General features: G+C 32.6%; 1 protein-coding gene across 1 annotated transcript in view; it reads right to left on the bottom strand.

Annotated features, from left to right (window-relative positions):
• The window catches only part of LOC130452382 (titin homolog), an 83,847-nt gene extending 63,211 nt beyond the window's left edge, over nt 1-20,636 (bottom strand). Inside the window, exon 1 of the mRNA XM_056791628.1 lies at nt 20,536-20,636. Coding sequence (XP_056647606.1) covers nt 20,536-20,548 — 13 coding nt within the window. The 5' untranslated portion in view covers nt 20,549-20,636. The remainder of the gene's footprint in view (nt 1-20,535) is intronic.
• Nucleotides 20,637-23,571: the final 2,935 nt, after the last annotated feature.

Genomic DNA, 23,571 nt, shown 5'->3' with positions numbered 1-23,571 from the left:
GAAATTTATTTTTCAAAATTATCCAAAATTTTCTTTTGTTTGATAATTAGAAGCGACGTGTAGCACTATATATTTTAAGAGTTTATTTTTTGGTGTTTGTGCATCAAAGAAGGAAGCTGACGTTTCGTTATTTGTAGAATTCCAGAAGAATTTGATTTGGTCTAAACAGTTTGGCCTGTAATTACTTAGCAGTTAAGGGGTTAATATACTGGGTGGGCCAGAAAGGCGCGCGAACCGGAGTGCAACGTCCATTAAACATTATTTAAAAAATGGCGATTCGTCCGCTATTGCGTTTGTTTCGACGTGAGTTTGGATTACATGACATAAATCAGTGTCCGAGGGAAATTGTGATTCGATAGTGGGTCAGAAAGTTTGAAGCTACTGGTTCTTAATCAGAAGCCTACGAGACGCCCAAGATCAACAAAAACAAAAGACACAATTCAACAAGCTAGAGATTCAGTTCAACGTAATCTTGGTCTATCGATTCGCAAGTGATCAGCCAAACTTGCGGTATCTTTATGTCGCATTTTGTCGAAACATCTAAAATTACACCCGTTGGAAAGCTTTGAAAGTTTTAACAACATTCTGTTCTCCGACGTAGCCCATTTTCACTTAAATGGGCATGTCAATAGGCAGAATTGCCGTTTCTGGGCTGTAGAGAATCCAAAAGCCTCTGCATTCGCCGAAAGTAACCGTTTGAGCGGCCATATCAGTGCACGGAATTATAGGACCCTATTTCTTTCAAAATCAACATGGTCAATCTGTCATTGTAGATTCTGAACGATACATAGCTATATTAAGGGATTTGAAGCTTATAATCGTAACCATTTCATGAAATGGTTTCAATAAGATGGTCATACTTCTAATGCCTTTTTGGCGGTCGTAAAGCAGATATTTGCTGGGAAACTGATATTTCACCGAAATGGCCGCCAGGAAATCCGGGCCTAACACTTTTTATCTGGGGATACCTGTGCCAGTGAGTTTTTACCAATTTGAGATCTAGATTCGAGGATGGTGTGATGGTGTGATGGTGCACATCTGAATGATGTTCTTTTTAAAAAATGATTACAAATAAAATAAAAAATTGTATGTGGATTATAAAAGTTTTTTTGATATTATTTTCTTCAAATCGTAGTGAACACACTGTTCACACTACCACTACACCAACACTCACGATTACATTGTCTGACGAGTGTTTCGATAATCAAGTTATCGTCTTCAGAGACCCAAGATAAACTGTAAGAATCTCACCAACTGTTATAATAGGACCTCATCGAATATCTATGGAATATGTTGTAGATGATATTGTCTATACTCCACAGAGTCTTGCACAGTTAAATTTTTAAATTTTTCTACAACAACTCGCTGCAAGCGCACGCCTAATGTAAAATTGCTTTCATTTTGTCATTATGTTTCTTGATGTAAAGCTACCACTTTATCGAAAAATCCTTCACTGTATTTTTTGTATTAAGTATTGTTTATATTTCTGATTACTTTTTGATTTTTCAGCTTCTTGAATTACCACGTTTCGTAACATTTGATTTTTTTTTTGAGTATCTACTACTTGGTATTGACGGATGATTGAAATATTCTAAAACCTTTTTTATCGCGGATAGCTAACAAAATGATTTTCTAAGTGCACTCAAAAAATTCCAATCTGTTATTTATATACACATCAAATGGAATTGATTTCCATAATATTAAATCATAATTTTTGTACTCATCGGATGTGTATCTAAGAACTAATTTACTGAAATTAATTGTTAAACTAATGTTTGATGGACTTTAAAGAGTTTCATCCAGAAAACAGTGGCGCAACACCAATTTTATTCGGTTTAAAATTTGGTTATTTTAAAATACTTATTTTTAATACCTACATTGATACAAGTATACAATATGAATACACAGTAACACAATTGTTCTATAGTTGGTGGTACAGCTGTACATCTTTGAGAAACTGAAGTAGAGAGGTAATTTGTTCCGATCAATGAACCATTTCATATTTAATGTATTATAACCGCTCCCGTGCAAGTGGCCATAGTAGCCGAGCACGTTAATTTTAAATAAAAAAAAAAAAAAAAAATACCTACATGATTCCAGTTCTAGGCATTTATTGTTTAAATATATATCAACTTTGAAGTGACTATGGATATTTTTTGAAATTAAACATAAAAATAAGTTCAGACGTTGTTATCATATTATTCAACTTACATTGTTTGTTTGTATGGTACAAATTTTATAATCAATATTTAACTAACTTTCCGTTAACCAATCAAATTGAAATTTTACTTCTTTACATTTGATGACAATATATAAATCAATCAACAATAATTGAGAAAGACCATTTTGCGAAATATCAACTATAAAATGCCGCCGATAAACATAACAGGTTACAGTAAAGAATTAGATCCAGCAGGTAATGGGTCTAGTGTTTTGGAAAACCCAAAGGTTCCAATAACCGATTGATTCCAGGTATCACTACCTGGAATCTGATGCAATAAGCTTCAGGTTGAAAATATATATAACCAAGAAAATATGCCGTCATCATCAAGACTTTAGGCTACAGTGGAAAAAAATCTAAAAATAGCGTCGGATACCTTCAGTTTTCCACGCCACTGTAAGATGTTGCAGAACGCTGAGTGCAGGTTTGCATGTGCATGGCAGTTAGAAGAGTTTTTTTAATGATAATTGATGGCTTTAGTGAACAGTTTCAGAAGAACGATTTACTATTTTTACAAAGAGAGAAATCTGTGTTATAAAATTAACAGACATTTAGGAATACATTAAAATTTAATGTTATGGGTATCTATTTGAGTCCAACACATATCTACTCAATCCTCATTTAATTATTGCACTTGGTACGGGTTTGAGTAAGTTATTTGAGGAAATTAATAGAAATCACATTCATTTGAAAAGATGTACTTAGTTTTTCCGCCATTTTAATATATATATATATACATATATATATATATATATATATATATATATATATATATATATATATATATATATATATATATATATATATATATTAATATTATCTATTGCATATTAACAATTGTAGATGATTAAATACTTCTAATAGCTGGAGTTCCAAAAACGACAACTCTCAAAATCACCTGCAATTTCAAAAAAACACTCAAATATCTGTGACATGAGTGTGTCTCGAACGATTTGACCTCTCGAAAGTGAGGTAAAAAAATAGTTTAAATAATTTTTTTATAGTTTTGAACCCAAGAAAAATATACAGGGTGTTCTGAGACTTGATGCAAAAAATTCGAGAGTGAGTAGATAACGAGTTATAGGCATTTAACCCATTCAATACGACAGCCATTTTCACAGATTATCACTAAGTAAGGGGCTATTCGAGATTAACCTTTGGCTCTGACGGAAAAGTTTTTTGATACAAATTATTTGATCTAATATTGATTTGAATTAAAAAAATCGCGAGGTCCTATTTCCGATAATTAAGCGGATGCGTCTCGGCACGATCTCCGTCAGTGGTAAAGGGAACAGTTCACCTGTGTAGCGGGTAGCCTACTTCGTGACTTACCTTGTAACTAATTCCTTATTGGTTTCAAGACCAAGAAATTAAACTAATAATAAAATCAAATAAAATTGTTGTAAGAAATATTATAAATAAACAACATTTTACATTTTTTTTATAAAATGTTTATTATATGTACAATTTATCAAAAACTTATATATTTAAAATTAACATAAGAAAATTTATATAAATTCAATTAAAAATTATATTTACAAAACAATACACTTATTTACCACATTTACAACTCCATATTTTATGATCGTTTACGAAACGATTTTATTTGGACAGTCCGAGCCGGGGTTTTTCTCTGAGGAATGTTCATAATTATATCGTATTCTAAATCGATTAAAAAAATGAACAAAAATACACTGTGAGAAATATAGAAACGATATTGTTTATAAAAGTTAGAATTGGTTAAAGTGAAAAACAGAATGTTTTATGGAGAAATATATCCCAAGACTTGAAAAATAACTAAAAAAAAAACAAAACAAAGTATTTAAAAATGATGATAATTCTGAAAATGGTCTCAAAAATAAATAAATAAATAAACTTGCGAAGTTATTTATCAAAAATAGTTTTATAAAATAGACTGAACGAAATGTTGGAATTAAATATTTTTAATTATAAAAAATGTCATTATTTAGTTATCATATTTGTTTTTTAACATGATTTCACTTATATATAGGTGGAATTTAAAAATTAATAGCTATAACAAAAGTAAAATTTACGAAAAATATGTTTCACTTACCTGAAATTCAATTTAACAAAAGGACTTTCACTTGTCCGATTTTAACGGTGTAGCTGAGTCCTTTGGTTGTAACGGATAGTTTGGTGTCGAGTTGTAAAGTGAAGGGAAACGAGCGCGCCGACACGCTCTCCATCATTGGTGAAGGGAAAGGAGAGCGTGCCGGCACGCGCACCGTCAGTGGGTGAGGAATCGAAGAACGTGCCGGCACGCTCTCCATATTGAATGGGTTAATGTTGCAAAATAGTTCTACACCACTATCTAAAGGCCAAGGATAGTTCATGTCGAATAGTTAACAATCCGTAACATTTACATGGACAACTTGTATAATCTAAAGATAACAAAAATCAATTTTTCAATAAATTTTTTAACAAAAATGTACTCTTTGCTTAACTCGATAAAAATTATGCTATAGAAGATATGTGGTACATGCCAAGGAAACTGTTCGTCATAAAGAGACATTCTGAGAAAAATAATCATAAATTGTTATTAGTTATTGAAAATACTTGCAGGAGGTAGTGAAACACAATCAAATTCTAATTGAACTGCATATTATAGTTCCTATATTGACCAAACAAATCGACGTATTTCCGTCAGAGCCACGGAGCACTTATTGTCTGTGATTAATTCTGATATTTCCTTCACTTTTGCTCAGCTTCGTGTCCATACCGGACACACAATTGACTTTAATAGAACCAAACCTATCACCTCAGTCCGCTCTTTCAAGTACAGAATTATTAAGGAAGCTATCGAAATAGACAAACGTCCAAATTGTCTGATCAAAGAGACGATAGCCAGAGATTACCGTAAATTTGGAAACACCTTCTTCATTCCGTCAATAATATACCTCCCACGCGCGCCAAAAACCCGTCAATAGGTCCCTTATAATTACAAGGTCCAAACAACCAATTAGCTCAAGACCAGCAGTAAGTGTGTTAGTGTCAATAGTGTTCTTGATGATAAGTATAACATTTCAATCATTTTATATATTTTTTGTTACAGCTTTCCATTTCCTCGGTAAAATTCCAAGGCAGATCGAGGCCTTGGAATCAACCAAAAAAGGGTTGATTCATTTTGTGGAATAGGTAGATTGATACCACGGAATCGAAATAGTTCTGATTTTGCGTTAGACGCCTATAACTCAAAATCGAACGTCGTATGAGAAAATTTTTTCTGTCAAAGCATTATTTTCACGTCAGCTACTCATTCCCGAATTTTTTACCCGGAACACCCTGTATATTGAAATGTAAAACAAAAAGTAATTATCAGCTGTTAAAAAGGTTATCAATTGAAGCAGTGTTGCCAAATTGAAGCTGCAATCTCTATCGACACACTTGTATTTATCCCACGTTTCTTTTATAACTGTTCTGTTTGTAATTTTACATTAATATTTGTCTACGTTTTATGTTTTTGTTCAGATAGGTTTTTCACACTTTTTTTGTTTCGTTCCATCAGTAATTTCTTGTTTTCCGTCCGCAAATTTTGTGGCTGTGGTTAAAAGCATCACCCTATATATATATATCATATAGTAGATTTAGAGTAACAGAAAATGTCGAAAGGAAATATTCAATTTGATATAATTATACGGCATTAATATATAATTTTTTTTTATATTTAAAACTATATGCAATAAATACTTAAATTTATCATAAAAAAAATGAGATTCTTCAAGAGGATTAACAAATTACAGTGCATCTTAAATATAGTAAAACGGCATTATAATATTGATTTATATTTTGACGCCTCGGGTGCAGTGTTTCAATTCTAATCCATAATTTACCGTTTTGTTATTTTATCTAAAACATCTTGAGATCGTATTACCAGAAATGAATAATACGTGACCATATTCACGTAATTTACAGCTTCCATATATAAAAACTGAAACAACCAAAAATAGTTTTTTGATCTATAATTAGAACTTCTCCCCCGACGTTAAAATAAAACATAAAAATTTTGGTGTCTATTTCCAGTGTTCGGGTGACAAAATTTTACAACAACCATTGCATCAACCGCCGGGTAAATAGATTAACGATGGAAGATGGTGGTGGGTAGGAATTTTTCTATGGATATTTTCATATTTTGAAAGCCTTCATTTCTGAGCGACAAGTGTTCAGGATACAGCAGGGGTCCCAACCCTCATGATGCCGGTATACTAATTAGTTGGCACTCTTATTACGATCAGGGCAGGACTTTATAATATCAATTTTTTCAAACATAAAAATACTAACAAAAATAATAAGTATTCGTCATCACAGAAAATTGTTTCGTTAATGAAAAATGTAAACTAAATAATTTATGTTTTCAAATCGTCTTGATTTTAGGTCTCTTCTGTTATAAAATTCGGTTTTTTTAATCATTTTTGAAAGATAGACAAACATTTTGACGTTTCGATTTATTTCAATCTCTATCAAAATATGATATTGACAATTTGACAAGATCATCTCAAAAATATCATCAATCAAATTATTTGTAGTTGTATTGGAATTTACTAAATAGAGCTATGAATTTTAATTAAATTACTTAGGTCTTCTTTATCATTTATAGCTTTTTCGTTCTTATTATTATGAACCATTTGTAAAAATTCTCCTTTTCGTTCCAAGAATTTTTGAAACTTTTTAATTGAACTTAAGTTATTTTTCGATATTTCGTTGTTAGTTAATGCAGTTTTATTTTTGTTATCGTATTGATGACCTTTCAGTCTATTTTCTAAATACTGTGATGTCTGTCCAATGTAGATAGCTTCATAATTAGTACAAGGCACTTGATAATATTACTTCTTATGTTTTTGGTGTTTTACATTTTTTATTCCTTAATTGATTATAGTATCTGTTTATTCTTATCAATTTTACCGGAGAATTATTTTCCTTCAATGCAGTTTTTGCTTTTTAAATAGCTAAGCATCTGATAGTTGGATAGATCTATGAGAAAAACTTATCATCACTGATTTTATAAGATCCCTTAAATTACGACGATTTGAAAACATAAACATATATAAAATGTGGTGATATAAAAATTTCTCGTTTCTGAGTTATAGGTCTTTAAAATTGAACTGATATTTTTAAGTATATTTTCTAAATTGTACATTCGAACATTGGCATGATAAAAATCTGGATCAAAATCCTATAGATTCTATCTGTCGATAGACATGATTTATTTCGTAAAGTTTTCTTAAGTAATTTCAAATCCACCCCTGTAGAAATCAATATGACCTTATGCAATGACGTCGAGTGGTATGTCCCCAACCTTCTCACTCGTTCATAGCGAGAGGATTTCAGATTCTCATTCCAAAATATGATTCAGTTAACAGACTTAATTTTATGGTTTACAGGGTGTGTATCTTTTAACGAATAGAAGTTATATGTTGACCTAGGTTTTTGAATACTTCCACGCTTATTCTTCACACTAATTAATACTTCATAAAGGGGCTTGTGTTCCGGAATAAATTAGTGTTCAGTTAACCACTTAAATTTTAAATCAAGATAATTTTCTATATATTCTTTGTATACTGGAGGTCTAAGGAAAAACGTTCCTATCACTTAGAATATCCTAGATCAGTCCACTTATTCCCCTGACCAAGCACCATGTTTTTTTACATTATTTTCGTAATTAGAATCCATACGTGAATTGGTACGTACAATCTGAAGTTTAGAATCGAAATTCGTGATGGCAATTTTCTTATAATTTGTTTATTATTACATTAGGTCGAGTTAATTGAAAAAAAAAACTGACCTCTTATTACCGAAATTCTTTAGATGCCTCTTTCGTTCTAAATTTTTCTATAACATTGTAACCTATAATTAGGTAACGTCTGAAAGATATTCGGTAGCATCTATGAAATATTCCATGTTTTTTTGTACTAAATGAAACTAATTACATCTAACAGTAACTTATACTACATCGAGACCTTGTTTTAGAAAAAAAACGGCCTATTGCGAAGTAGACTTAAATCGAGTTTTGTTATAATCCAGTCAAATTATGTTTCTGCGCAGAAATATGTTATTTAATTGTTTAGAAATAAAATGAGAATAGATATTTATGTTATATGATTCACAATCACGATCATAATGTCTGTCACGATAAAAAGAAATCATTGGGTACCACACAAGAACTGTCCCTTCATGTCATGTTGTTTGAAATGATGAGTAAGAGCTCGCATTGTCGTGGTGGAGAATGATTCGTATTCTGCGATTGGTTACCATGATTTTTCTAACATTTCTGTTAAACAAATACTGGTGTCCATTCAGAATTGATCATTCTAAATTGCTATAATAGAACGGTGGTGACGTGTCCAGTTATTCCAAGTGCTTCGTGCGCAAACAACTTTTGTTGTTGGCTCATCTTGGAAGATCCATGTTCAATTTGGGAATCATATGCATCGATCAATAAATCGTCGCCTGTCACGATCTAATAGACGTCTTTAGAAGCACCGCGATTGAATATTCCCATAATTTCTTTGCACCAATTGACACAAGCTTGCTTTGAGCGATTGTCAAATTATGAGATATCTATCGCAAACAAAAACAGTCAAATGTCCAAGCAGTGGAAACCAGCGGTGACTTGCGATGGTGCTTCATCACAAAATGTCAAAGCGAATTGATCGGCACACTGCTGTTGGTTTAAATACGTCGAAAATCATGTTTTCTACCAAGATGCACTTCCACCATTAAAAATGTCAAACAATATGATAGCAATTTCAGATTTGACATATTCGCATAAGTGTTGCCATATCTCAAAGTAGCCACAGTTTGCCATTGCCTTTGTTGACTTGACCAGACACCCGGGTGATCAACATTCCCAATTACATAATTATATTATTTGATACGCGTTTGGGTAACCAAGTTATCAACGTCACTCCAAATTATTATTGTGTAGTATCGGATTTATCTAAATTTTGATTACTTGAATGAGCTAGATGCTCATTAAATCGTATATTAAAAAATCTCCTAGTTTTCCCTATATACATAATTATAACAGCTATTTTCGTCAATACTCTTCTAAATCTAATATTTTGGAGTATTTTCGAGCATTCATAATCAACAATAAATATAAATAATGTAAAATTATTCAGAAATTTATTTAAATATAGATAGGGAGATACACTTGAAATTATTGGAATTGTATAAAAAGACAATGAATTTATTCCCAATATTATTATATTTTTTGTGCAATTTTCCACATAAGTAGAATTTTCACTTGTATGGAAAATGACATAACAGCTAGGAGGACTTACTCGAAAGAAGGAGCCTAAAAGAAAAATAAACAGGAAATACAATCAATTTTACAACAACAGAGACGCGCAGAATGGAACAAGGAAATACCAGCAATATTGAGAAAAGTTGTCGGGATGAAATACACATTAAAAAGGAAAAGTTGAAACGATGGAAAGCATCATGGAATTCGAGTTCACGCTAATTTACCACTACGATGAGGACCAGGACTGGAGAAACCATTAACGAATACCGAGGAGAAGACGACCAAGCAATTCCTCGTTCTCAACGATGAAGCAAGAGTTCTAGACATAATATCGAAAGAATAGTTGTATAAGAGAAAATGACTGATATTCCAGATCTGTTTTCTCTATTTTGTATTAACTTTCTTACTATGGTCTTAGCCATTATTTTGTTAATTTCATCTAGTTAAATACTTCTGTAGTTTCTGCATTAATTTCTTTTCATTTGCTCGTATTTTGGTACCATTACCATTTTCCACGCTTCTGGCATTGTCTCTTGCTCTCATATATTAAATGATAGATTCTTTGAAATTTTTGCGATGATGTTAAACATGCTCAATAAGATGACGTTAAAAATGAAAAGGTATCCTTTCTTTAAAAATAAAAATCAACGGGTTTCAGGACTTTTCTTTATAGTTTCCGGTTTACAAAATAACGAATTTATTGCTTTTATTTGCTTCGTACTGTATATTTAATGGAAAAAACTATAAATATATCACCAAATTATTTGGAAAACAAAGGATTAATGCTCACATTGAGGTTAAAAATGTTTTTTTTTACCTTATTCTTTTGAATGGAACCATAAAACATATTTTCCCACTAATAAAATCACGTTTATCACTAATTTTATCATTAAATTTTTCCCAACTAAACACTGACATAAATATTTTTTTATATCTATATCAATAACATTTTATTGCCTTTTTTTTAATACGACACAAGTTCTTTATTCTGTTTTGAGCTAATTTTGTTGATTTCGTCACTATGGAGACTTGCTAGTTCACTTGGAAACCATTAAAATGGAATAGTTAATCACCATGTGGTGTAGAAGACATTAAATATAGTACTGCGGTATTATGGAGAATTTTTTGTTATAAATCGATTATTACATTCGTAAATTGACTAAAACTCATAGTATACAACCCTAATAATAAATTTTTGGAATCTATACAAGCAGTTTTTATTCTAGTAATAGTTTATCTTTAAATAATTGACTCGAAAAAATTCGTTTCTAGGTACCACCAAATATGAGCCATTAATTTTAATAGAAAGATCCAACGCATCGCACTTTTTCGCTTTTTTACGGTCCAATAGAAAAACATTAATATCTCGTCATCAATTGATTGTACAGAAAAATGATTTCGAAGAATTTTGAAGGATATTCAATGTTCTACAAAAAAGGTGTTTTACGTTTTCTCCATAAACCTCACCGTATGAATGATATTGAAGATTTAAATTTTATTATTTTAAGACAAACTTCATTTTCGTTGTAATAAAAGATAGAGAAAAGCATTTAAATGAAGTTTTTAAGTACTCAATATTTTATACCTACAAAAGAGCTCAAAAATAATAATCTAATCATATTTTTTAAAATAGCATATACGAGGTCTGACTATTAAATATGTTTTTCCTCGTGCCGAAAGCCATGTGTGACGAAATACAGAAGAAATATCAAATTTCTCGTTAAATTGAGAAAAACTTCGAATGAGTACTATGAATTGTTGCAATAGGCCTATGGGGACAATTCTCTATCTCGTGCGCGTATTTTTGAGTGGTGTAAGCGCTGTAGCTAGAACCTAAAAAGCACTGAAGATGCCCAGCGCCCAGGTCGGCCTGTGACTGTTTCAATTCTGGAAACAGTGACCAAAATCAACCAAATTGTGCGTGCAGATCGTCGAATGAGCATCCGGATGATTGCAGAGGCTTTAAACGTCGATAAAGTCTGTGCAAAGTTGGTGCCAAAAAATTTTACCAAAAGACCAAAAGCTCTTACATCAACGGGTCTGCTCAGATTTCCTTGAAAGGTTAGAAAAAGATCTGCTTTGAAAGAGACCCGATTTGAGTCAATAGAAGCGGTAAAGCAAAAAACGGAGCATTTGAATCTAGAATAATTTGTATAAAAAAATCATTTTTTGTAACAAGTCTCGTTATTTAATATCCAGACCTCGTATGTAGTTAGCAACAACAAAAATTTTTTTAGCAAACGGTATTTTGTGATTCTAGTTTATCGTTCAATACAAACTATGAATAATTTATACCAGGGTTATCCAATATGCAACACTATATATATAAATCACCCAGATATGAAATATGCGCAATACTTCCAATAACAATTAAACACAAATTAAATAACTGCGGTACTAGCAGCATATAAAAGATCGTGAGGAAGTTTTTATTTTAATTTATAAAATCCGGCAACAACGCGATCAGTTAAAATGTTTATTTATCATTAAAATTTGGCGGTTATTAGTATTTTGTAATTCTGGTATGTCGTTCAACATTTCGATGATTAATTCAAAATTATTCATGCTTACGCATACTTAATACCAGGTGTAATCATCTGAATACAATACCTCGGTAATGGTAGACTAACAATGTAATTTATTATCGACGTTTTGATTTTTAGTAATAATTAATTAGTATACACATGTTCAATTACATGGAATATATACTCATTGATTAAAAATTGTTATTGTTCGTTGGAAATTTAAAGCAGTTTTAATCATTGTTTATAAAGTATATGGATCAATAAATGGATAATATCATCTATTTATAATTTATTCTTGTGTTCGTGTTCACCCTTATACTATGGATAAGTTCTTTAAGTTTTTGAAAAAAGTCCTTTTAGGTATTTTGCTAAAAGATAGGATCCACAACGAGAAAATCAGAAGACAAGACAAAGAGATCACAATATGGCGACCAGACCATATTAAATGTATATTTTGGCAAAAACGTGAATTAAAAATTCGGCCAAAAAATGTCTATTTGTGCCACGAAAATAGAAATATGATAGTAAACACACCGGATTTAACCTAACCTAATCTAACCTGACCGAATCGATAGCATCGACGTATTTCCCGATCCCGAAAGATAATAAAGACAATAGAAATAAATGAAAAGCAATTTTATTCCACAAACATTTAGTCACATTCCTCATCCTCTTCCATTGGAGGTCGATCATTTTTTTCAGGATACAAAAATTTTATATCTACAATGATCGCATCGAATAGATCCACATTTGTTCGATGGATTCGCCATCTCCAGAGAAATTCACAAAGTTGCAGGTTCAAGTTACTTCTGATTCCGCCCCTCGATGTTCTTCTTCTCATATGCCTCCAGCTGGATTCAATATTTTGAGTGTAGGCCCCTGTTTCAGGGTCAACAAAGTGGTCTTGATGGTTGACTGTAAAGAGCTGGTAGCCTTCACTTTCTAGCGCCAAATATCCTTTACAGCAGTCAGTATAAATGATAGTCCTGACTTTGACATGATTCTTTATCGGCTCCATCAATGTTTCGGCAGTTCTAGAGTTATCAATATCCAATAATCCTCAACCATGCGCCCTTTATTGAATTTTCTTCGTCCGATTTTACATTCGTCTATTTCAACGACGCAACCATCCCCAACCAATTTGGCCTTCATCTTCATATGCTTGGTCTAAACTGACCATACAACTTTCATGGACATAGTTGAAGACGTCGCTCACTGATTCTGACGAAACTGTTGTTTCCAAGATTGAGGCCTTTTTTATCGTCTGTTCAAATAAAAATCCTTGTAATGAAACAATAGGTGATGATTATTCTTTGGCGGACGTTAGTGTGCAATCGTTCGAATCATATGTCTTCTGCCGCTGAACCTTTATGGTCGAACCATCTGCCCTTGATTTTTCCGATACATCTGAAGTGGCCATCATCATCATACCATTGAGAAAACTGGTTGTGCTTGCTGCACCTGACTAGCACAAGATTATTATTAATAACCCAAATTTTTGCTTGAAGCTCTTTTGGCATAATTGTTGCTATTTTAAAAAGGTTCCATCTTTTTGGGAGGTTCTGTGTCGGAGATGATGTTCTTTGTGAATAATATGAGAGCCTAAAAATAAAAAATTAATCAGCAATTGAAGAAACATTGGATTATGTAATAACTACTTACATTTTTGAAAGTATTCCTTTTAATTTTAACTCAACAAACCAAACCACAAAAAATGTTTTGAGCTTGCAATGTTTTATTTACCAATAATTCAATGAACTAGCAATATGGCGAATATTTCTGCTCCTACTTACCTGCGTACGAAATGACCGCGATTTTCGACCTTGCGAAGTCGCAGGAATTTCAAAAATATCGACGTCACCTGTAAAATTTCATTGGCGTTTTTCGGAAGTTCGGTCGATGATGGTAGTAGGGATTAAGACGGTGCCTAAAGCAGGTATACTTGACTACTATTGTGAATAACACTACTTTCATTGTTTTTACTGGATACCGAGATAAAATATATATTTTATTTTGGGGTACAGAATTTAGTACTTATCCGAATACTTTCTCAGCTTCACTCCGAGTCTCTCGTACGTTTCTCGACACCTGTATTTGCCAAACTGTATGTATGAGACCCTAGTGATTCTACTTTAATGATATTGGAAGAGTACCAGACCACCATTGTATGTAAACGACACCTAATTGAATAATATGGAAAACATTAGCAGAGCCCAATGTCTATTACTGGATACATAACAGCTGAAGAAGAAGCTGTATCGAATGGATAGATTCGCATCAACGAATTGGTCATTTATATAGAAAAACTAGATAAAAATTAATTATATGTTAGCTGAATATTGGATTTGTTCATTTCGAAAATAAAGCAATACAATAAACCATAAAGTATATATACATATATAGCGGGGTCTTACAGATTCTCGCATTTTGTACGCTACACTCTTTTATTCTGCTGTTGATACATCAATGCTTTCCTTGGGTCAAGTGTTCTGCTTCATCTTCATAACATGTCCGTACCAGAGTAGTTGCTTAGTCTGTATTTACTCGACCTCTTCTTTGTAGTATATCTTCATTTAGTATATGCTCTGTTCTGGATATCCTGCACGATCTTAGTAAGTAGTCCATTTCCACACACTATCTATGTGTTAGTTGCCAGCACTCACATCCATACGTTAAAATAGGTTCTATTAAAATTTTGTAAATTATCATTTTTGCGTTTACAATAATAATTTCTGACTACTACAATGACTCCAGAATTTGTGTAGCTTTGTTTCCTTGTTGCACTTTATCGTCTAAATCTTATATCCTGAATCATAAAGTTAACGAGATGATTCTAAACTTATTTTTCGAAATATATTCGCATTAGTTTTGGGTTGGATATATGAAGCTACTCATCTTTTGGAATGCTTCTAAGGAATTGATGAATTGCTCTATTCGTCTCAATAATAGAGCTTCGAACACGAATGTTTCTGATGTGAACCATGTAAATTTTCACATATTCACCTGGTTCATTATATTTCCCTGTAGGCTTATGATCCGGTATGATGGAAGCTTGATGACGTACAAGTCTGATGATTTAGAGGATCCCAAAATGTTTGTAATGCAAAAATACATTATCAACATAGTTTCTGTCAAATCATTGGCACTCCAAACTCTTATTTTTGTATTATTTTCTATTTCTAGCACTTCTTTTATCTGTTCATTTGCTTTGCTATTTTCTTTTTTCGCTCACTTAATAGAACGCTAGCTTTTTCTTTCCGTTCTCTTAATCATTTCGGTCTCTGTCTTTGTCATAATTTCCGCATTATAAGTCATAGTGTATTATTGTTTATTATATTTCAAGTTTCGTTATTTTTATTTCTTTGCTCTCAACATTTTTCTCATTTACACTAAGTGCCCACTTTTCTTTCTCATTTCTTTTGCTCCATATTCTTTGTTCTGTATTGTTAGGTGCTCGTAGGTACTTGGATTCCTTTACGTCTTCCCATTTTCACTTTCTTTAATTGATTACTTCCATTATATTTTTCTTCTTTACTACTAGAGACATATCGTTCGTTTTCTGTTGATATTAAAAGTCCCAGGTTAATTTTGTTTATTTGGTTGTGATTCTCATAGATTTCAAAGCTTTATGCAGATGTTTTATTTCTTGGTATTGTCTATCGCCTGCTTGAGCATGTCTATTACATCAATATTTGATCTGTTTGGAATAAAACCACGTTCTGTATAATTGTTGCAATATACTTAAACTTACAAAAGTGAACACATGTTTATTATCAAATACTAACTGTATCAAAAGGTTTGCTCAAGGGAAATTTCTGATAATTATCTGATTAGATAGTACGCGGAAAAACACACGCAAGTTTCGGCTTCCTTAGACACGTGTTTGGAAACTTCTATGTCCGTTTCATCGTTAATTTATAACAAGTCTGGGTAATTTTATACTTTCGCGGTTTTTTGGATCTAGAAAATAGAAAAATCATCCGATGAATTTTTTTTAACTCTTCGTTTTTACCGCGGATTCATGAAAAAAATATGGGAAATATCTTACCTGGAGATTTGATATAGTTTTATAACGCCTTTCTTCGCATATAATCCTTCGTAACTATTTTACAAAGCACCAAACGCACTTTATATATTTTTTTGTTAATCTAGACAAAAAAAATGAAAATTTTGGCAAAAAAAATTGAAAAATGTTTATTTATTCAATCCTATCATAAATATTATTTTAAACGCTTTAGAAAATCGAAAAATCATCGGATTTCGATGAATTTTTTTAAAAATCTTCGTTTTTTATATGAAAAATATCTCACTTGAAGATTTTATATGATTTTATGACTTCATTCATCATTTTTTTAATGGTGAAAATTTTAAACTTTTAATATTGTACACTTGATTACAATAAGTGATTTTAAGAATGTTTTTGTTCATATCGCTTTGATGATCATTCAATAAAAAAGATACAAACGATAATATGTCAGAAAAGGTCAAATTTAAGAGAAGTTTTTATTATTTTTAATTGGAAAAAAATTTTTTTCAATTTGTTTTTTTTATGTAGATTATGAAAAAAAAAATATAATTATAATATTATTTGGAAAGAACTTATCAACAATTATACGTCAATGTGTGCATTTTCATGAACATTTAAAGCACTGAAACCAAAATAAATATTCATTTTTTTTATTCCCATAATTTTTTTTCGTAAATCCACCGCAAAAACGAAGATTTTAAAAAAATCATCAAAATCTTATAATTTTTCGAGCCAGAAGACGAGGGGACCGCGGAAGTATAAAATTACCCAACTCTGTATTTTTTAACTGTGATATTCCACAAGAAAATTATATTGTTTCCCTACGACTTCCAAGCCGCGGTATTTTTGTTAATATAATAATTTCTTATAAATAATTATTTACTGTTTCTTTTGAATTTACTAGGAATTAATTTGATTGAGATACCCGTTTCATATATTGTGCTTAAGATGATTCAGTTATTCAGGTATTCCCAATATTAACTAGACTTAATAATGATTTTATTCCCAGGAAAAGAAGTTCACTAGAAATTAAATTATTATCAATGAGGTGGAATTAAATAAAAATATTAATTTACGTACAAACAATTATTTCATTGTATATGATATATCAACCAATTCTATTATCGTATATTTCATTATCTCACATTCTATATTTGTTGATTATCATTTTTTCTTCAATACTTTACGTCATCCCCAAACTAAAATATATAATTAAGTCATAGTTTATATATAAATGTATAGAATTTCACCTAATAGCTAACTAAGACGTCCTTCCCTAAGGCGGTATCGAGTAAATACTTCTTTTTAGACAACCTTACACATTAAATATTATATATACCTAGTTTTTTTGCACATATTCGATTGGTAAACAATAAGTTAGTTTGACTGACTGTTGTATTAACTGGATAATTCTGAATTACCTTGAAAAAGCGATTAGTTTGTTTAATTTAATTATTTTTTCGTGATTATGATGATACGAAATATAAATAAACTACCAGAACGTTAAAATTAAGATGTCTCTATTAAAAAAACGTGGTTTTACATTCTATTTCACTATATTCCACTTAACAAAGTAAATAATTAAGAAATCAAATCGAAAATTTTCACAAGTTTTTTCAATATAAAAAATGTCCAGGATATATATGTCGCATGTTCACTTCACATTCCACTCTTGATTCGCTAGAAACTACCAACTACCACTCAGCATGTCTGGAGTTGGTTCATTTCTCAAAGGCTTGTAATTCAACAAAGTCACTGCCCCCCATGGAATACCACCAATCGTATTGTTGAAATGCGCAGCCAAACCAACAAGTTTGCTATGTAAACTTATGGAAAAGAGGTCTTTTCATGCAGATTGGAAACTTGCTTGGATTCAACTCACACCAAAAATCAGTTCCGAACAATTACGATTGCTTCAGTCCCAACTATTTCTAAGGTCATGGAGAAAGTTCTCAACCAGCTAATCTTGACAGGTTTTTCACTAGTTTCGGCATTCCAACCAACTAAATAAATTGAGATTGTACGGTTTGTCGTCCTTACTTATCTACTAGTAGCTTTCTCAAAGTTTGAATTCCCATAGGTTGCTATCGATGGTTATACACCAGAAAGGTTTAAAGTCAAAGCTGCGGTCTTCCTGGGATGCATCATGTCACCTACTCGACAAAACTGCAAACTCGATCTATAGCTTCGCCAACGATAACACCCTGGTCTCATTCAAATCAGTTCTAATAAAGATGGCTAACACTTAAATCCGTAGGCAAACATAGATCACCACCATCAATACTGATCTTGAAAACATTATGAGTGGAGCTGAAGCAATCTGATAGAATTTAATACAGCAAAAACACAGGGTGCTGTTTTCTTAAAGAGGATTGGCATTGCGGTTCAGGATTTGATAATGTGATGATAATGGACATAGAATATCACCATCAATGCAAATTCGCTTGTTAAGTGTTAAGGTTTACAGCAATACGTTTTGGCCGAATCAACTAAGAGACAGCTCCACAAAGACTTGTAGCCACAAAGACCATAAAGCTATAAGGCCCAGTTTTGTCCATCTTTGGAGTATTGCTCGGAAGCATACCCCAAGGATGCTCGATTCAATACAGAAGAAAGAAATTCAACTTATATGCGATCCAGAGTTGATCAGAAACTTGGACAGCTTGAAGCATAAAAGAGAGTTTGTTTTACCGAGGCTCTACCAATGTATCCAAAATAATCCCACGTAGAAGATTTGGCTCATGAATACCGAGTTCTCCTGCAGACGTCCAGAAGGTCAAAATATCGGGATTTTTTTATTTGGAGAAATGCAAGACTGTGGAATCAGCTACCAAGGCATATCTTTCTGGAGCATTACAGCGGAACTTCCAGATTAATATCCTTGCTTGCTTTTTACACAAAAAAAGAAAAAAAATGTTCTCATCACTCTTTTAGTGTCTGTCTTTACAACGCAAGTAGATATTAAGTAGTAGGTATAAAAATTCAGAAGAACGGAAATATAGCAAAAAATAGTGAGGTTGCATTAAAAAATAATGAAATATTAGAAAAATGAGCACAAAAATTACATATCTGCAGCCGGGGCAGTGATATTATGCCCAATAGCAGTACTAGAAGTGATTTTATGGAATGCGTGGAGAAAAAAACGTCACTCACAATGAGACGAAATTAACAAGAAAAAACTGCCCTTGGAAAATAACCCTACCCAGGTCATGACTCAGAATGAAATACGAAAAAATATTAGCCAACCAAGAAAAATGGTGTAACTCTGCAATGAAATTCTAAATATACCGGAGTGAAAGGAAAAGAAGTATCTGACAGATTTACTAGAGTCGGGGCATCTCATCTCTTCTGTGGTATCAGCTACAGAACAATAGAGGAAGTATTTGAAAAGAAGGTAGATAAAGGTAAAACCAATTACTGGGACAATCTTTAGGAACTAAGAAAGAAAAAACTAAACTAAATACTAACTATAGTCTTGACGGGGTGTTGTCGCTTCAATGGACATCTGAAAGCTCTAGACTAGCAGATAATGCAGTATGCAGATTCTTTTGTACTGAGGACAAAACCTCTATCCACATTCTCTCAAAATGTGAGACAGCGCGGAGCTCCAGAGCACTATCTATGGAAGCGTATGAAATAGAAGACGAAGATCTCTGGAATGCAGCCATCCCATATTATGAACGTTTCTAATGGGAGAGGTATTATTAAACGCTGGGTTTCCCTTTGAGTCGAGACATACCTGGTAGTCCAATTTAGACACGCATTTATTCCTAATATATTATTTACATAAGAAGCATTTATTAAAATTATCTTACAGACAACGGATCTTATATGTTCATTCTATTGCAATTGATTAATCGATATAGAGTCCTTTTTGTCTTTCACAGCAAACTCATTTATCAGTCTGGAATTGCAGTTTAGTTTCAAGTTCAATAGAAAAACCTTCACCGCAAAGTCTGTAATATTACTTCAGCACATTTTAATCACAAGTATTTAACTATAAGAGAAGATGTCTGCAAGAATTGAGCACATGTACCAGAAACGTAGAATTAATGTTAGTTTGAGAAAAGGTAAGTTTAATTCAATAATTACAAACAAAATGGAGTGGACGAATCGTAGGTGATACAGTTTTTGAAGTATCAGAATTAGTACCTTAAAAAATATGAGAATAATGTATTAATGTTGAGCTGTTATTGAAAGCTATAACTCAAACAATAAACAACTTTTTTTCAACTATTTTAATATTTAAATATAAATTGAGAACATCTTGTATTTCATATAAATTGAATATTAGTTAATTATTCCTTTCTATATAGTGAGCTAATAGTCATTTCACTTAATTTTTTTTCATTAATTATCAAATTATTTATAAGCGAATTCGCCAAAATTTCGAAGACATTTTCAAGAAAAAAGACATCAACGCTCAGTCAAGACAGTAACACTCTATAATAGCAACATGAAAACATACATTTATATTCAAAAAAATAAAGTACTTTACCTGATTTCCTCATTCTCTTGCAAAACTAACTTTCCTTTAATCACTTTTACCACCCGGCTTCGTCGGTTAGAACACACGAGATCGGTCCACGAGATAGCAACAGAGTCAGCGCCCCGACGCCGGGGACACAATCGACGCCGACGACGAGTGACTCGCCGAAGGGCGACGCGCGCCGCCTCCTCAAAGGGCCTTTGGAAATTACGTTAAAAATATCTTTAAGTATCGAGGGGGTTTGTTTTGAGAGAAGCACGTGTTTCCGGGTTGTTGAGACAACCGGCTTTTAGCTCGATTCTGAAAATTAAGCTATAGTTGTATAACTATAGCTGGATTTTGTTTATTTAAAGCTCGACTTGTAAATTGGATACAATATGTGATCTAGAAGTAGGAAAAGGTCTCTTTTGATTGAAAATTAATTTCAAAAAACATACAAAAATTATCATTTCGGTATTCCGATAAAGTAAAAGGGAACGAAACAACATATGAAAATCAAAATTTAGCGCTATTGTGAGTAGGTGTGAACTGCCGTCGGTCTGATTGAGGAACCTCAAGATTCTTGCAAAGCTAATTAAGAATGGCAGTGAGATTTTTGATTGTTTGCGGAGACAATTCTCTGAAGGAACCAAACGTGAACTAGTGGTTGCAAGATTCTGGAGAAGGCAAAAAGAAGTGAAAGAAGACGCTCGCGTAGTATGCCCGTCGACGTCGAGCTCCGTTGAGAATTCGTGTTTTTCAAAATCACACATTGACATTCTTATGATAGCTGACGAGTCAAAATAAGAACTTACGAAATTCTGAGACAAAAACCGAAGCTCTTGACTCCAGAAGAGAAAGCAAAGAGGGTTGCTGTGCTGTAAGGATTAGCTGAAAGCAGAGGAGAGAAAGGACTTTCTCAACCAAGTCATCACTGGAGACGAATCCTGGTTTTGCGAATTCAATGTAGAGCTCAAATCTCAAAACAAAGAATGGAAGCTTGCGAAAGTCAAGAAAATCAAGCTCCAATGTGAAGACAATGTTTTCCTTGGTTTCTAGGGGCATTATTCACAAGGAATCTGCTCCTCCCGGCCAAAGAGTGAACGTAAATTTTTACTTTAAAATTTTGAGATCTTGTGGCCCAAACTCGACCGGATTTGGCATAAGGGGGCATGTACATCCTTCATCACGAGCTCTTAACTCGATAATCATGACAGACCACCCGAATTAGTCCGTTATGACTTAATTTTGTTCCCGAAATACAAAATGGTACTTCGGGGTGGAAGCCATCAAGGCAGAAACTAAACAATACGGCAACTGAACTGAACTTTTAATCTTTTAATCATTCTCTCTTCGTAACTGCTATAGCAAGTAAAATAAGGAAGAAGCATAGTTATTTAGCGATCGGCACAGCGTTAGATTAATCATTTTGATAGTGGAGATTACAAGAGAACCAATAAAAAACCATCCAAGTACTCGCTGATTATCGTGCTTCCTTGGACCTTACATCTCCTTTTAAAATCATTAGGTGAAATCTTTAAGTGTTGTCGGATAGTGTCTCATGAATTCACCTAGATTTAAGTGAAACGTTGAATGGAGATGTCTGGAAAGCTCCTTACCCAAACGAAAGATGATCATTTGACTAAAACCGAACCAGAAAAATCAGTGGTTAGACAAAGGATAATTATCAGAACCCGTCGCGATAAGAGATCGATTCTTGCAGAAAATCTTGTGTGTCTGGTGAAATTATGAAGTGTTCTTCAATAGTTATTTGTATGCCAACGACTGAAAGTGCTACTTTGTTGGATGAGTCTGAAAATTGTAACGAGTCCAACAAAGTAGTATTTCAGCCGCGGCGTACACAACATTTTTTAGACGACGAGTAAGATCCAAAACTTTTTCAATTACAATGAACTTGAAGTTTTTGATTTTTTTGTAGTATTTTTGTTTTGTTTCTTCAGGAAAATGATGAGTTTAGGATATTTGTTAATGTGAACATCTTGTTTTATCGCGAGAGTACTTTCAATTATCGAGAATGTAGACCAGGAAGTAGGACTTTTCCAGATTTTAATTTTTCTGAAAAATAAGCGAGCACTACGTTTTCCGTTGGGTTTTTCGCCTTTTTCCGGTGACACCTCTTCATAAAAAGCTCGTACTGTTTTTCGTACCTTGCACCAGGTTTATCCAGCAACGAATTAAGAGCGTCGATTCGAGTAACTCTTCATCGCTGATGTTTTCTTTTTCATCATCATTCATTGTTATTCATTAATTTAGATGGAACTTCGGATAAAAGAAATGATTTCAGAAAATTAAAAATTTAAGGTTATGCAAAATCATCGAGGTGACCGACTGATCGATGATCGAAGTGAACTGTCAACTGTCAATAATGAAGTGGATAGAGTCACATTTAAGCTAAATTTATCTACGTCAGAACGTCCCGAAAGTGTTTTGCAGTACGAAACTGTCACTTTTAGAACATGGAACACTCAAAACGCAACTTTCTGATGGCGTCGTCTAAAAAAATATTTTAGAGGATCAATTTGTCAATTCCGAGGTGTATAGTGAATAGCTGAACTTAATTTATGAGGTTATTTTGGTTAAATATCTAAGTTTGGTTGATTTTTAATGTGAAACTGAAAAATTAGGTTATTTAGGGAGTTTTGTTGAAGACTTTTCCCGATAGTTCGACCAAATTACCGAGTTTTTTTCAAATCATTTACTTCATTATGAGATTCATATCAGGATTTCAAAATCAGAATATTTTCGTTTACTTTCTGTGTTCTCGGAGTTGTTTTTTCGAAATTTACTACTTCACAAAATCGTCTCAATAAAGAAACAGAAATATTATTCAATTAACATCATACTACGTACGGAGCTGTCAGTTCAATTTCAAGATATTCAAATATATTGTAACGCATTTTTGGAAATAATTTTAAGTGACTCTCGATATAAAATGTGGAAAAAAAGAGAAGTCCTTAATGATGTAGTCAAGAGATTACTTTATTTTGTAACACGCCCAACATCACATTGGTATTTTTGTCAATAAAAAAATCGCTCAACAGAGAC

Source organism: Diorhabda sublineata, chromosome 1, assembly GCF_026230105.1.
Source record: "Diorhabda sublineata isolate icDioSubl1.1 chromosome 1, icDioSubl1.1, whole genome shotgun sequence".
Classification (NCBI taxonomy): domain Eukaryota; kingdom Metazoa; phylum Arthropoda; class Insecta; order Coleoptera; family Chrysomelidae; genus Diorhabda; species Diorhabda sublineata.
This window is presented reverse-complemented; position numbering and strand designations above follow the sequence as displayed.